We start from the raw sequence: 13,573 nt of genomic DNA, 5'->3' as shown, positions 1-13,573 counted from the left end.
GCTTATTTACCAAATCCCGTCAAAACAAAGGCTAAAAATCAACAATTAAATTTACAATTTCTCAGCCATACAACATCCAATTTACTTCAAACAAAAACCATATTATTCCTTTCAGTGAGCTCTATCTGATAAGCTAAACTGTGAATGGCTAGCATCAACTTCAATTTTTTGTCCAATACCCCTACTGATACAGTCTTGTTATTACATGACTGTATATATGTATGACTAGTGTTTGTTGGGATTTTTGTGATTCTATTCAGTATTCAGAATGAGTTTTTGCATTAATCGTGACATTTTCCTTCCTCAGGACGCCACGACTCCTACCCAAGAGCCTCTGCCGCCCGTGCAGGCTAGCGTGGAAGAGCGCGAGGCCGCCATCGACCTCCTGATGAAACTGAAGCAGCCAATCACAGACGAGAGCATCGAGAAGATCCTTCAGGACTCCGAGGTGATGCAGTACATCAGGATACAGGTGGAGAAGAAGCGGGCATTGGAGGAGGCCAAGCAGGCCGTGGCCGCTAAAAAGGGGACCTCCCTGGTGGACGTAGACTACAGGAGAAGACCTACCCATGAGGAAGAGTTCAGGAGGACTCCTCCCATACCCAGTGAGAGGCCTTCAGAATTCAGGAGAATAGCTCCTGGCATGAGACCTGAGGATCCAGGCTATGGCTACGATGACCACTATGAGAGAATGCGACCTCGTGACCGCGAGAGCTACGTGAAAGACTGGGGTAGGGGTCGACCCCCACCGCCCAGGGGGAGAGAGGGTGATATAGGGCTCAGGAAGGAAACTGTCCGAGAAGAGAAAGCTGAAAAGCCAGAAGACAAGGCCTTAGGTTCAAGAAGGGGGTCGTTCTTTAAACCTGTTGAGGGTACAAAGAAGGACAACGTTGCTGCTGCCCTGTACAACATCGACAAAGAAAAGGTGAAAGGGTTTAGTACAAAACTGTTAGAAGCTTTAAAAGGAGCTCGTGAGAAGTTGGGAGAAGGAAAGGAAGAGAAAGACGAGCAGGACAAGACCTCTTCAAACTTTTCCGAGCAGCTGACGGTGGCGTTTACCGACTTGAAACTGCAGGAGGAGATGCAGAATCTTTTCCACAGCTGTCACCAATCACAGCAGCCGTCTCAGGACTCCAAGGAACCAACCCAGGATGCCAATGGAGAGACTCTGCAGTCTGCGCAGGTGTCGAGCACGTCGGAGCAGGGCGTGGACTCGCAGGGAACTCTGGGGATCACTCAGCAAGCGATCGTGGCTTTCACCCAGGCATTGACGCCTCACCTGAACCTCCCAGCTCTCTTGACTGGTCAGGCCGGTCAAGACGATACAACCCTCAAATCAGACACTAAAGATGGCGAGGAAGATATAGATAAGAAAGAGACAGGAGATTCTCAAAAGGAAGATGACACTAAAGAAGATTCTGAAGGTGGCCAGAGTGAAAAATCAGATAAATCAAGTGAAGATGCTAGTGATGAAAACAAGGAGACAAAAGACTCAGAAAAACAAGGGAAAGGATCAGAAAAACAATCCTCTGACATCACAATCAGTGAAGCGGCAGTTGAAAGCTTTACCTCGAAACTTATCGAGCAGCTCTCCGTCCTGAACAAAGAGATTGTGAACAAGCTAGGCAGTAAAGCCAGTGAAGACCTGGTCAAGCCAGGCCCGTCAGGGGAGGGTCATAGAGGGGGTCACGAAGGCAGGTTCCCACCAGAGCGAGATCCCTACTACCAGGACCCCTGGTACGCTCCAGGACACGAGCGTTATGGCAGAAGGGATCCCGAATGGGATCCGTACTATAGAGACCAATACTACCGAGAACAGTACTACCGGGAGAGAGAAATGTACTACAGGGAGAGGGGTGCTCGGTATCCGGAAATGGATAGACCGTACGGTAGAGAGAGACCCCCTGCAGATGAGCCGAAGTATGCACGTGAGTGGGAGGAGTACGAGAGACGACGTGCGATCGTTAGAAGAGGGAACCCGCTGCTGGACAGGAGGCACGAAGATCACTCAAGGTCAATGTCCCCTGCTGCGGGGAGGGCATTGGACTCTCCGGGGGGAGGTCAGAGGTCACTGTCGAAATCGCCAGTGAGAGAACTGCAGAGGAGGTTGGGAGGGGAAGAGACTCGGGGGTCCCTAACGTTCGAAGTGTTCGAGTACATTACTGAATTCGACAAAGGAGGAAAAGAAGGCGCGAGAAGAAGGACGGGCGATGATAGAGACGGGAGATCGGAAGAGCGAAGGTCGAGAGAGAGGGGCGACAGTAGGAATCGAGACAGGGGGAGAAGTCCCAGCAGCGAAAAGTCGAAATCGCCGAAGGAGGACGGCAAACCCAAAGGCAAAGAGCATAGCTTCACGTTCAAGAGGCAGCAGCTGAAAAGGCGTGCCATGCAGTTCCTACAGGATTATGTACGCGAGAAGGGGCACAGCATCAGCGTGGTCGTTCTCAACACCGTCACCCAGAACGAGGAATTCTTGCTGGAATTCTGCGATTTCCAGGACGGGATCATGAAGAAGTCGCAGTTCTACCAGCGCGTGCAAGACTACGTGGAACTCGCCGACATCAAGATGTCGCTAAGCAAGAGGGGCAAGAAGTTTTCCAGCCTTGGCAGGGACCCTGACGCCGAAGACATTCCAGAAAAAACATTCGGCCAGCCACCAATGCAGATTCCGGGCGACAAGAAGCCCGACAACGCCGATTCTGATTCCGAGTCGGAAACCGAGAAAGACTCCTTACGGCGACAGAAACAACAGCTGTTCCAAAAGAGGAGCAACATGATCAAGGAATTGAGCCGCCTTCGAGATCGTTTAGACCGATCGCTAGACCCCGACGAAAAAGCCGAACTTGGGTCACAGATTCTAGAAAAGGAGACAGACTTACAAAATGTAAAGGCAGATATTGCAAAAATTGGGGAAGCAATGCAAGAGAAGGAAAGATAGGAGTAAAGATATTCTGTTTTGCTTGTATGATTTGCATGCGGAATGTAATTTTTGCAGCTTCAAAAATGACTCACATCCTCCATGACATAGAAACATGGCCATCTTTCTCGACTAAACTTTTCAGGTAGCTAATAAAGCTAGAAAGCAGATTTGAATGCATAGTTTTCATACTTAGTATTACAAAAATAATGTCCTCATTTTGCCTCTTGTCTTATTTCCTGATACCATACCATACAGTATTTCCTTTGAATGGTAAAGAATACATATTTTACTTTGCCCAAAAGATGAGTCTGATCTGAGTGGTAAGAAAGATTCAGATATTAGAAGCACCAACATTGTTTGATGTTGACATTTGGTGTTTGTACAAAATAGCATCTTGTGAAATAAATTCGAAAGTTGAGACCTCATTGGTCATGGCAGATGTAGAAAAGATAGATTTAAAATTGTAGAGAAAAATGTGCCAATGTATTTTGGTCCCAGCCTGTAGATATAGCGCAAGAATCATTGAATTGAGAACTGTAGAAAAACTCCACCATTTCTGTTCTGTCAGAGTTCTTCTGTTGTTCGTTGAGGTTTCTATTGAGATTAAAATGTTCAACAGGAAAGACCCTGTGCCTTTTCTTAACTGTCCTTGTATTTAGTGGCAGTGTTTGATACCTCTCATAACATCTATAATTGCCACTTTTGCAGAACTACAGTCTTGTACATAGCATGCTATCGTGTACATAGCAATTACTAGTTAGCAAGAACTAGAAATTTTCTGCAAAAAAATAACTTTCAGAACAAAGAAAAAGAATCAGTTCAGCTAGTACATACTTTACATGCAATTTTGCAGCAGATAATGTTTCTAGTTGCCAAGTCAAGCTGAACATTGAATACATTGTTTTTCTACATGTAGTAGTTGGCCGTAAAATCAGATTTTCGAAAATATGAACCATGAAATTTGATTTGTAATTTGATCCTGGGTCTATCCAAGGAGGTTTAAACTTCAAACCTCATTGGTCTATCTTAGTAATACATGTAGAATTAAGAGATTGAACAGAAATAATACTAGTTAAAGGCATTATATTTTTAAAGTTTATTTTCTAATAGAATGTAGTAAAATGAACGTTGATGTAAGTTTAAGAGGTATTTACCGTCGTAATTTTAGCCTTCACAAAAATCTAATTTTCACCCCCACCAAAATAATGGTACCGCCCGCGGGAGATGAATGAATACTAATGAGCAACATGGCGGAAGTAGCCTCGAGGTAAAATCCGAAAAGTAGTTTCAGGAAGTTTTTGAAGCCGAATTTGCGGTACTCGGGACATCCCGACAACATGTCACAGTCTTTTACGGGTCAGCTCAGCAACGAAGAGCAGCTATGGCTGCTAACGGAGGTGAAAGAAAACCGTATGACGCAAGACGAGGCTGTACAGTATGCAAGAGAGAGGGGAGCCCAGGCAAGACTAGAAGCCCAACAGGTACAACAACAAGGAGGGGGGACGCCACAGGTAGGTAGAGGTCTAGTTTTCACCTTCTGGGGATGATTTTAGTGGACTGTCAATCAAAAATGACAACGAGAGAACAACCGCTAGGAAGAATTGGGCGGTTCCTTCGATTATCAATAAAATTAACACTTACTATTGGCCCATTCTTTAATCCAATTGAAATTAACCGTGAATATTTGTTACAACTGTCAGGTCATAATTTTTGAAGTCATTCTAGATTTTAATAGACTGTTAATCAAGTCTTACAATAAAAGAACAACAGCTGGGAAGATTTGTGAGGTCCCTGCCATTATCATATTGACGAATCATGACTATTGGCCCATTCCTCAAACCAATTAACCGTGAAGAACAACTGTCAGGTCATTCTAGTAGACTGTCAATCAAGTCTGACAACAACAACAACAACAGCTAGGAAGAATGGGGAAGTTTCTTCCATTATCAACTTGATATACTATTGGCCAACTCCTTAATCCAATTAACCGTGAAGAACAACGGTCAGATCATTCGGGAGTCATTTAGTTTTCAGATTTCTGTGTCCTCTGATTTCATTTTTGAGGGTCTACTATGCACAGAAGATATTGCTGGTGACAGTGGTGAATCTTGAATAAGAGCTTTTTTTTTTATCGCAAGAAAGCTTGCAGCGTAGCCATCTGGCTTTCAAAGTAGTGACCTTTTCTTTTACAACAAAGTAATAAATTCTTCAAGTTGTTTGTCCCTCTTGCCACCCTGGAGTGTGCAGTCACAGCCTATAGCCTTATAAGGGGAAGTTAAGCAAACCTAATTCAACAGAGTCCTTACTGTGTAAAGGTACCACATGTACGGGACAACAAATTGTGTGTGTGAGAGCTGGCTCAATACTCCTGGGAGAAGCAGTCTCGATATAGAAGTTGTTAAATCTTTTGGTCAAATAATGATGATAATGATATAAAGAACTTTATTAGCTTGAAAGTTCATCTGTGTTGGTAGAAATCATACTTAAACAAGTTTGAACTGTAATTTCCAACACAAGAAATTAGACTTACCCAAATTTTCGACCGTACGACATCGGTCTTTGTCAAGGAGTGATCCATCCACCCCTGGAATGACGTCCAGGATGGGTAAAAAAGAACTTTATTGCGCGACAATTGTATCTGGTACAATGTATGGCAACGTCTGCACATGGAAGTCAAACTATTGCTAATAGTAAACAAATACAAAGAACTAGTCTAAGCTATGATCATTTAGTAACCCTTAACATTTCTTTCTACAGTGTAAAACTTTAGACTTCGTACATTGTCATTGTTAAGCTCTTTAGATATACTGTAGTCATCCATCGGTTGTGACAGAACTTAGATTATTTTGTAAGAACAACTGAATTAATTGTGTTGCAAGAGGCAGTTTTAAAACTTTTGTGTGCTTAAGGGTATGTACTTAACTTGTCCAGATTAAGTAAGTATTTTTTTAGGGAGAAAGTCCAAGGCTAGCATGTTTGTAACTCTTTAGTTTATTTATTTTTCGTCCCAGAGATAAGATAACCTTTAGATTAGAATGTCACATTACAAAAACTATGAAAAAAATAAAATCTTTAACGCTTAGATTTTGAGAAAATCAAATGAATGTGAAAAAGATTGCAGCTTCCTAAAACAAAAATGCTTTTCAAAAATCTAACTTTCTTCATCCAAATAAAGAAATGGAAACAATAGAAGTATGCAGTCCTGAGTCCAAAGATAAGTACAGATAAACAGATGTATTTGGATAAATCAACTTTTTCAAGCCGCCTCTGGAGCCTGGTAGAGGCCTTATTTTGGCATAGTTTGAACCATCCCTAAGGAACCTTATAGTTATAAACAATATCCATGATACAGCTGAACAAAGCTAGTACTGTTAATGCATTTAAGTTCGCATGGTTTTTATTTTGCGCTAAAGGGAAAATGGAGTGTTCGCAGTGGTTTTAAGTTCGCGGCAGTGCTATAGTCACATACTGCAACAATATTGGACAAAAATGTTTGCAACACTTGGTTTTACTGCGAACATAAAAGCACGGGGAACGTTTCTGCATTTACAGTTACTAAATGGTTCGTGGTACTGAGTGGTTCCAGCTGAGAGCAATGTCAACAACATTGTAATTCAGCTGGTCTGGTGCCAAGAATTCCTCCTGTATAAAGGGCACAGCAGGAAGTCGTTTTCCACCCCACTAAGTTCAACTTCTGCTGCATATTTACATTTTTTACCTCCATGAAAAATGGAGGTGTTGTTTTTAGTCTGTGTGTGTGTGCGTTTGTGTTTGTCTCAGGATATTTATGGTCAGCATACTGCCGCTGGATAGATTATAACAATATTTGGTATGTGGGCAGGTGTTGGGAAGACGAAGGTCAAGGTCAATTTTGGGCCTCCTAGTGGCCGACCTTGGTACTGCAGCAGAACTTCCAGTTTTTGTCCTAGATAGCTCGATCTTGTTGTGTCAGGTTTACTATATTTATCAGCCTTTGATGACAAAACATTTCCTTCAAAATTCAGACTGTTCCAGAAATGGGTACATATATTTCTTCATTACCATACTGATACATTGTACATATACTTATACTTGACAACCATGAGTCAATGTGAATGATGAAGTTTAATTAGTGGACCCATGTTTTTGGACTGTCGAATGAATTGACATCACCACAAGTAACTTGTGGGTGTGTTTTGTTGGCATTATATCAATTCCCACTTTGGGAAAGAGATCAACAACATGTGCTGTGAGAGAAGAAGTTTATTAAGTCCTTGGCTATAAATAATGTTTGAATAAGACTTAATTCTAAGAACAGAAGGGAAGATTTTGGTGCTGCCATTGGTGATGGTAATCTTTTCTTCCTCATTTACACGCAGTGGAACAAATAAATGAACAATAAGTTGCCAATGCAGAGTAAATTTCAAGCTAAAGTTAGCCTCCATAGCAGGCTTTGAACCGGCTTTTTGGGGGGCTAAATAATACACTTTTTGCAGCCAGCCCGTAACTATCAGCCACCCTGTAACCATGTTACCAGCGAGATGGTTATGGGGTGGCTGATAGTTACGGGCTGGCTGCAAAAAGTGTATTATTTAGCCCCCCAAAAAGCCGGTTCCGAGGCTCCTATGGAGGCTAAGCTAAAGTTGAGTCTTATTAAAGGCCATGTTGATTCATTTATATGGATGACATCCTCTGGGAACCCCAAAACTGATGCAAGCGTGCGAAAAAAAGAAATTAAAGTTTCGCAAAAAGAAATGTTGCCTTCATTATGAAATCCAAGTGGTCAGGAAGGTTGTACAAATGACTACTAGTAGTAAACACACCGAGTATATTGTCTTGTAAACAATAGAGTCTTCATTTTTGCTCTTTTTCATCTTCTTCAATCTTTGACTTTGGAATTGATTTTGGTATTCTATGACATCAGTATCCATTTTCCAATATTTCTTTTTTGCCCCTTACGGCATATATATGCTCATTTTGCAGCTGCTTTGTATGATTTACAGTATGGTTGAAAACTTTTTTTGTTGGAAACGGACGAAAATTGATGCGCACGCGGGGATGTCATCCATATAATCGAATCAACATGGCCTAATTTAGAATCACAAAATTGGTAGAATCGTACCAAAGCCATTTATCAGACACTCATGATGATGATCAGTGACACATCATCATCGTCATCGGTCGACCCCCGGGGGGGATGGGGCAAGTCCATTCACAACTTCTGACCAGTGACCAGTCTATCTGCCATGGACGCACTAAGGTCTTCCATGTGAATTGAGGTGTCTCTAGATAGACCCCCTCGGGAAAGTCAGCTTTCTGGATCGTGTTTTTCCCGGGGCCTCCACAGAATGAGTGAGGAGATAATCTCCTCACTTGCCCGAAGGCAGTGACCAGCAAACTGGACCCTTCTCTGTTTGAGTCTGTGTGACACCTGTGGTAGAGCTAGAGAACCGTAACACAAGTTGTTCTTCCTTGTGCAGGAAATGTCCAAGCAGAAGAAGAAAGGATTCTTCAAGAAGCACAGCTTCTCTGGGTTCGGAAAGATGCCTCAGATGCCTACAACCAACATGGCCAAGATGTTCAGAAAGGACAGCAAAAGTTCAGAGGATCAGATGTTAAAGGCCGAAGGTCAGATGCCAGAGGTCAATAAGAACGCTGGTCTGGTGGAAGATCTGATGCGGAAGGAAGGGATGTCTGCAGAAGAGATGCAGAGGGAATCATTGGCCTTCAGTAGTGTGGTTGGTTGAAAACTTTACTTTATTTTTATTCCGGAGTAACCTCCGTAAAGAAGGGTCATGATGCATCTCCTACAGTGTGTGTGCGTTCCCAGCTATAACTCAAGATCTCTTTGATGCATTTTTATGTACTAGTTGTCCGCAAGTATGAATGAGATGATGCACATTTAATTTGGGTACCGTAGCAATATTTTTAGCTAATGATATATAACAGAATGACACCCCTATCTAGAAGGTGGTACTGTCCAAAACTGGCACCAGTAAGCTGGGGCCAAATACTTACTCTCCAAGCAGAGGTTAGGCTAAGGCTTGATACACTGCCTTTGTTCAAAACTGCCCAGTGTTACAAGAAACAACTGCCTTGACATAAATGAAAACATGTTTTAAGGGAATTGTTATACCTGGTAGTGGTAAAGAGGATATAAAACTCCTTAATAGCCCACATCACAAGCACCATAATTGCTTCACAGAGGCTTTAGTCCTAATAATCCTATGGGCACTAAATTTGCCATAGATTGCACTTTCAATAGTACTTTGAAAGTATTCTGACACCTTACAGCCCTCACACTATCTGTGGTATATGTTTTACAGTTAGAAACCTTGAAATTAAGTGTGCCAGAGGTGTTAGTCCTGTCACAAATGATGTACAAATGTAATGCATCATTACAACATGCAACAAGTGTTCCTGCAGTGTCTTTCTGTACAAATTCATCATGTCTTACGATTCTTATCTTTCTTAGGAGGTGAAAGAGGGAGATGCAGTAAGGTCCCTCATCGGGAATCTGGTCAAGGTAAGGTCACAAATCCATACAGATGTGCAACCAATTTTACTGTCCATCAAAATGGTATCCAGGTTACTTCTAATAGGAATGTTAAAACTAGGTGTTTGTTGCCGATCTATGCAAGACTGGCCGATACAGTCCCAGAACTGAAACGTCTAGCCAGTTGCTTGAGTAACTTTGTAATGTGTATCTTAGTACCTGGATCTGATGTCTAACCTTTATCAAAGTCCCAAAACCTGGTAACTTGTTCAGGCACCACTTATGGCTTATCTGCAGGTTGTAGACATGAAAATTGTGTTATAGACTACAGTCAATGGCCAGGGGTAGTATTCCTTTTCAAAAGATATTAGTAGTGTAGCATTGAAATGTGTCTTAACTTTCAAGAATTTTTCAGAAGGCTTTCCTTCTAGACCTTCCCAACATTGACCGTAACTTGGAGATGCCCACTAAGGCCACACCAATTAAATTTCTTGGTTAACAGATTTTTTTTTAAATTTTGGCCCAAAAAAATCATTCAAACAGAAGGCTGGGGTGAAAACTTGCACCTGACCCTGTTCACTCCCTGAAACTGTGTGCACCAAAGTACAGACTTTCCTCTGAGATTCTGTTTTCATGTTGATTTTGGAATTTAGCAGCTTTTCAAAAAATCCATCAACCAAGAAATTAAAGTGGTGTGGCCTAACTTGTCTATTCTCTGTATTTCCTCGAAAAATTCTTTGAAATCCATCCCCGGGAAAGCCAACTGAAAAATCCCTATTCATTATACACCTACATTATATATCAGAACCGATGGGGACATGTAGCTGACTAACGTCACCAAATTCAATTGTCAGTGGAGTAGCCGTCAGCACAGCAAATTTTGAGAGAGCCCTGAACTATGACAGACTAAATGTGTAAAACAAGTGAGAACTTTACCTTAGGGTAAACATGTATTTAGCAATTAGTATAGTTGGCTTGTCAATTCTACATTTACTCGGGCCCTTTAACCTTCTCCCTGCTGCCTAACCTGGTGTCCAATACAAGTCTGGTGCCAAACAGCTACCTTAGCACACTGAAGGTTAATCAGGCTACCTAAAATGTTCCATTTTCCCTCCCACCAGAGAGGCCGGATGACCATCGAGGATGCCATGCAGTACGCTAAGGACCACGGGCTGGCGGAGGCTGAGAGGGCTGAGAAGGAGAACATCGCCGAGGCCAGCAGTGCCTTCCAGCAGCGAAAGGTCTACAACTTCACCGTCTACAAGTTCTTCAAACACCGTACCAGCCAGAGGAGGATCCTACAGGTGGGTTTAACTAGACAGGGGTTTCATCACTGTCTTATTTTCACATCAACGCAAAGGAATTGTGTCTTGAATGGCCAAGTAGCTTAGCTAGTGGACACGAGATTGAATGGTCACAGGTTCAATTCCTGGTGTTCCTGTTAAGACATTGTGTCCTAGAGAGATCCAATTTACACACTCCACCCATGTTTAAAATTGGGTACTAGTACCTGACTTTGGTTCGATAGGTAAAAGACAATAGAAGGAGAGTGATACTGGGATAGGCTCTGCCTTCCCATACTATGCCCTAGACACAGTAGATAACAGCTCACTGCCCCTACGGCCTCAAAAGGACTACCTGTTACCTTTTTTACAAAGAAACTGGATTCTGTGCATTACATCTGGACAAGGTCACCACCTCAATGATTTTTATTTACTTGTTTCTTGCAAAAGATATGCAGTATTTTTATAAACGAAAAAGAACAAAGAATGCATGTCTAACTGCACTAGATTGTTCTTGTATAGTTGCCTTATCAGACCATTATTTGGAATCAGATTACATTGGTGGTGTAAAAATATTTTGTTCTTTTTTGTGTGTCTCTCTCTTGTCCAGATTGACTTTGATATCAAAGTGCTGCGTAACATCCAGAGGGGTAACGTGAACAACACCTTCCAGTTTGAGCAGATCGCAGGATCCGAGAGTGCGGTAAGGGAGTTAGGAAACTTTGTTACTTAATTTGTTAATTTCAACATGACTGATTAAAAGGCCTACCCTTAAAAAACTTATACCATATCTTTAGAAAATTCTGACCACCAAATAGTTCAACTTTCTGACAATAAAACGCAATATGCTTGATGATGTTGTTGACTTTGAATTCAAAAATAAAACTGTTGTTTGCCCTTATGACGTTGAAAAAACTAATTTGATAGAAAACTGGCACTTAATAATTTTTATAAGGTTATTACACAAATTCTAGGTAAGATAACCTAAGACCTGAGTGTATTTCTTGCTCAGCCATTTGCCTTATGGTGAAATATCCAAGTCAAATTATTTTTATCCTTAATTTTCAGGAAGGGTTGAGGTTCTTCATTTACTTTGAGGATTATCATGAGTATGAGTTGAATGCAGACAACTTGGAAGAGAAAAACAAGGTAAGTCTATGCAGAGTTTTATTTCTTGTGAAGCAAAGTTTTATAGGAGACCCCTTAAAAAGTTATTATTTTCACTTAAAGATGTGGGTAAAGGATAAGGAAAGTTCTAGTGTTGTCTAGTAGGGAAACCTTGCTCTAAGGGAAAGAGATTTTCAGACGAAAAAATTCCTAGTCCTCATCAGGATTCAGGCAATACTTCTAATATAAGGTTAAAGAATTATTTTTTTCACAAAATGCACAATCAATGCTAATTTCAGTCCCAGACAATTTGTTAGGAACACACTAGAAACAAGAAAACAATGGACGAAAGACAAAACACTTAATTCTGCCCCCTGCAACTAGTGGCTCCAAAGGTGTCACTGGACAGAGCCCTTTTTCAAACAATTGGGTAATTAGGCTCATTTGCATAAAAATGGCTCCATTTCCCACTATGCTAATCAGTTCCACTTGGTCTTGGGTCGTCCAATCTGGAATGTCTTTGTTCGTACCAGAAACAGTTATAAGCTTGTCTGTGTAATTTAGTCAGTGAAGGAATGCACCTAGAATGGCTAAGACATTCTTGACAAAACTTTGGCGTAGTTAGGAGTAGGAGATCTTGTCCTCAAGCTAGTTTGAACTGGAAAGATGCAGACTCTTCCGTTCAGTTCTCTGAAGAACGTCGTGGAAGCACACGGAGTAAGAGATCTGGAGATACCTCCCTGTCGAGATGCTGACAGAACGTGTACCTGCGACGAGAGCCATTTCGTTCTAGGAACTGTTTCTCTTGTCCTCCTTCTACAGATCTTACGGCTGCTGAACATCATCGTAGAACAGAACAAGTGCGAGAAGGAAGGAGGTAAGAACGAAAATGCCTGGATGTGTGTTTGCTTGCTTTTCAGATTTGCTTGTGTTTGTGCTCCATCAGATTGGGTTGAAATGTTTTTTTGTCACTAGATGGCCAAATACAAAACTAGACATAAACACAGATAGGTTTGTTGAGTGTGTTATATTTATAAAGAATTAGTTTAACTTCTGTTTGATAGATATTAGACAGTATTTGATGTTGATAAAAGATGCTACTACATGTACATGTACTTGTGATATTCTTATAATACTTTTGGAAGAAAGCAGACATTCTGATTCTGAACGCCACTGTAGTCAAGGAGTTTGAAACTTAAAACATATTTCAAATATCGTGCTTTCTTCACGAGTTATGAGTCTTTAAAGGTTAACCCTAACCCTAGGTGTTAGGGTTAGGGTTAACCCTAACACGTCTTCAAATGGGCCACGCTTGGGCTCATTGGAAAGGTCTCTTGGCCAGGAGTTTGAAACTGAAAACAGATTTCGTATTAGGGTTTTCTTTATCTATTCTAATGTTTTTCACGTTTGCCAGAGAACTTGAATCGACACAAAACAATGCAAACATCTGCCAATAACATGTAACTCATTAGGCGCAATATTTTTCTCCATAGCATTCAGACATTGTGTGTATTGTACGTTATAGGGTGTTGTTTGAAATTGATTGCTTAATGAATAATCAGTGGTCAATACGAAAGGAAAGAAGAGTACAAAATGGATGGTAACTGTTCATCTTTGCGCTGCTTCAGAGACGTTCCAGCCAGTGAAGACATTGCCACGAGCCCAGGCTATAATAAAGGAGGGCGAGTTGGAGAAAAGGGCGGGAACAGCACTACTGAGGAACCAGTGGAACAGGTAAGGAATGAGGAAGATACCATACAGTCTGTAAAAATTGTAAAAAATACAACT

General features: G+C 41.5%; 2 protein-coding genes across 3 annotated transcripts in view; both read left to right on the top strand.

Annotated features, from left to right (window-relative positions):
* Window positions 1-3,674, top strand: part of LOC136437978 (uncharacterized) — a 33,095-nt gene extending 29,421 nt beyond the window's left edge. For both annotated transcript variants that reach the window (XM_066432583.1, XM_066432582.1), the window contains exon 11: window positions 308-3,674. In XM_066432583.1, the coding sequence (XP_066288680.1) occupies window positions 308-2,938 (2,631 nt within the window). In that variant the 3' untranslated portion in view covers window positions 2,939-3,674. The remainder of the gene's footprint in view (window positions 1-307) is intronic.
* Window positions 3,675-4,144: 470 nt separating this feature from the next.
* LOC136437968 (formin-F-like) overlaps window positions 4,145-13,573 on the top strand; it is a 28,988-nt gene continuing 19,559 nt past the window's right edge. Inside the window, exons 1-8 of the mRNA XM_066432572.1 lie at window positions 4,145-4,431; window positions 8,380-8,637; window positions 9,375-9,425; window positions 10,517-10,699; window positions 11,289-11,381; window positions 11,747-11,827; window positions 12,608-12,662; window positions 13,414-13,519. Coding sequence (XP_066288669.1) covers window positions 4,258-4,431; window positions 8,380-8,637; window positions 9,375-9,425; window positions 10,517-10,699; window positions 11,289-11,381; window positions 11,747-11,827; window positions 12,608-12,662; window positions 13,414-13,519 — 1,001 coding nt within the window. The 5' untranslated portion in view covers window positions 4,145-4,257. The remainder of the gene's footprint in view (window positions 4,432-8,379; window positions 8,638-9,374; window positions 9,426-10,516; window positions 10,700-11,288; window positions 11,382-11,746; window positions 11,828-12,607; window positions 12,663-13,413; window positions 13,520-13,573) is intronic.

This window comes from Branchiostoma lanceolatum, chromosome 7 (genome assembly GCF_035083965.1).
Source record: "Branchiostoma lanceolatum isolate klBraLanc5 chromosome 7, klBraLanc5.hap2, whole genome shotgun sequence".
Taxonomy (NCBI): domain Eukaryota; kingdom Metazoa; phylum Chordata; class Leptocardii; order Amphioxiformes; family Branchiostomatidae; genus Branchiostoma; species Branchiostoma lanceolatum.
This window is presented reverse-complemented; position numbering and strand designations above follow the sequence as displayed.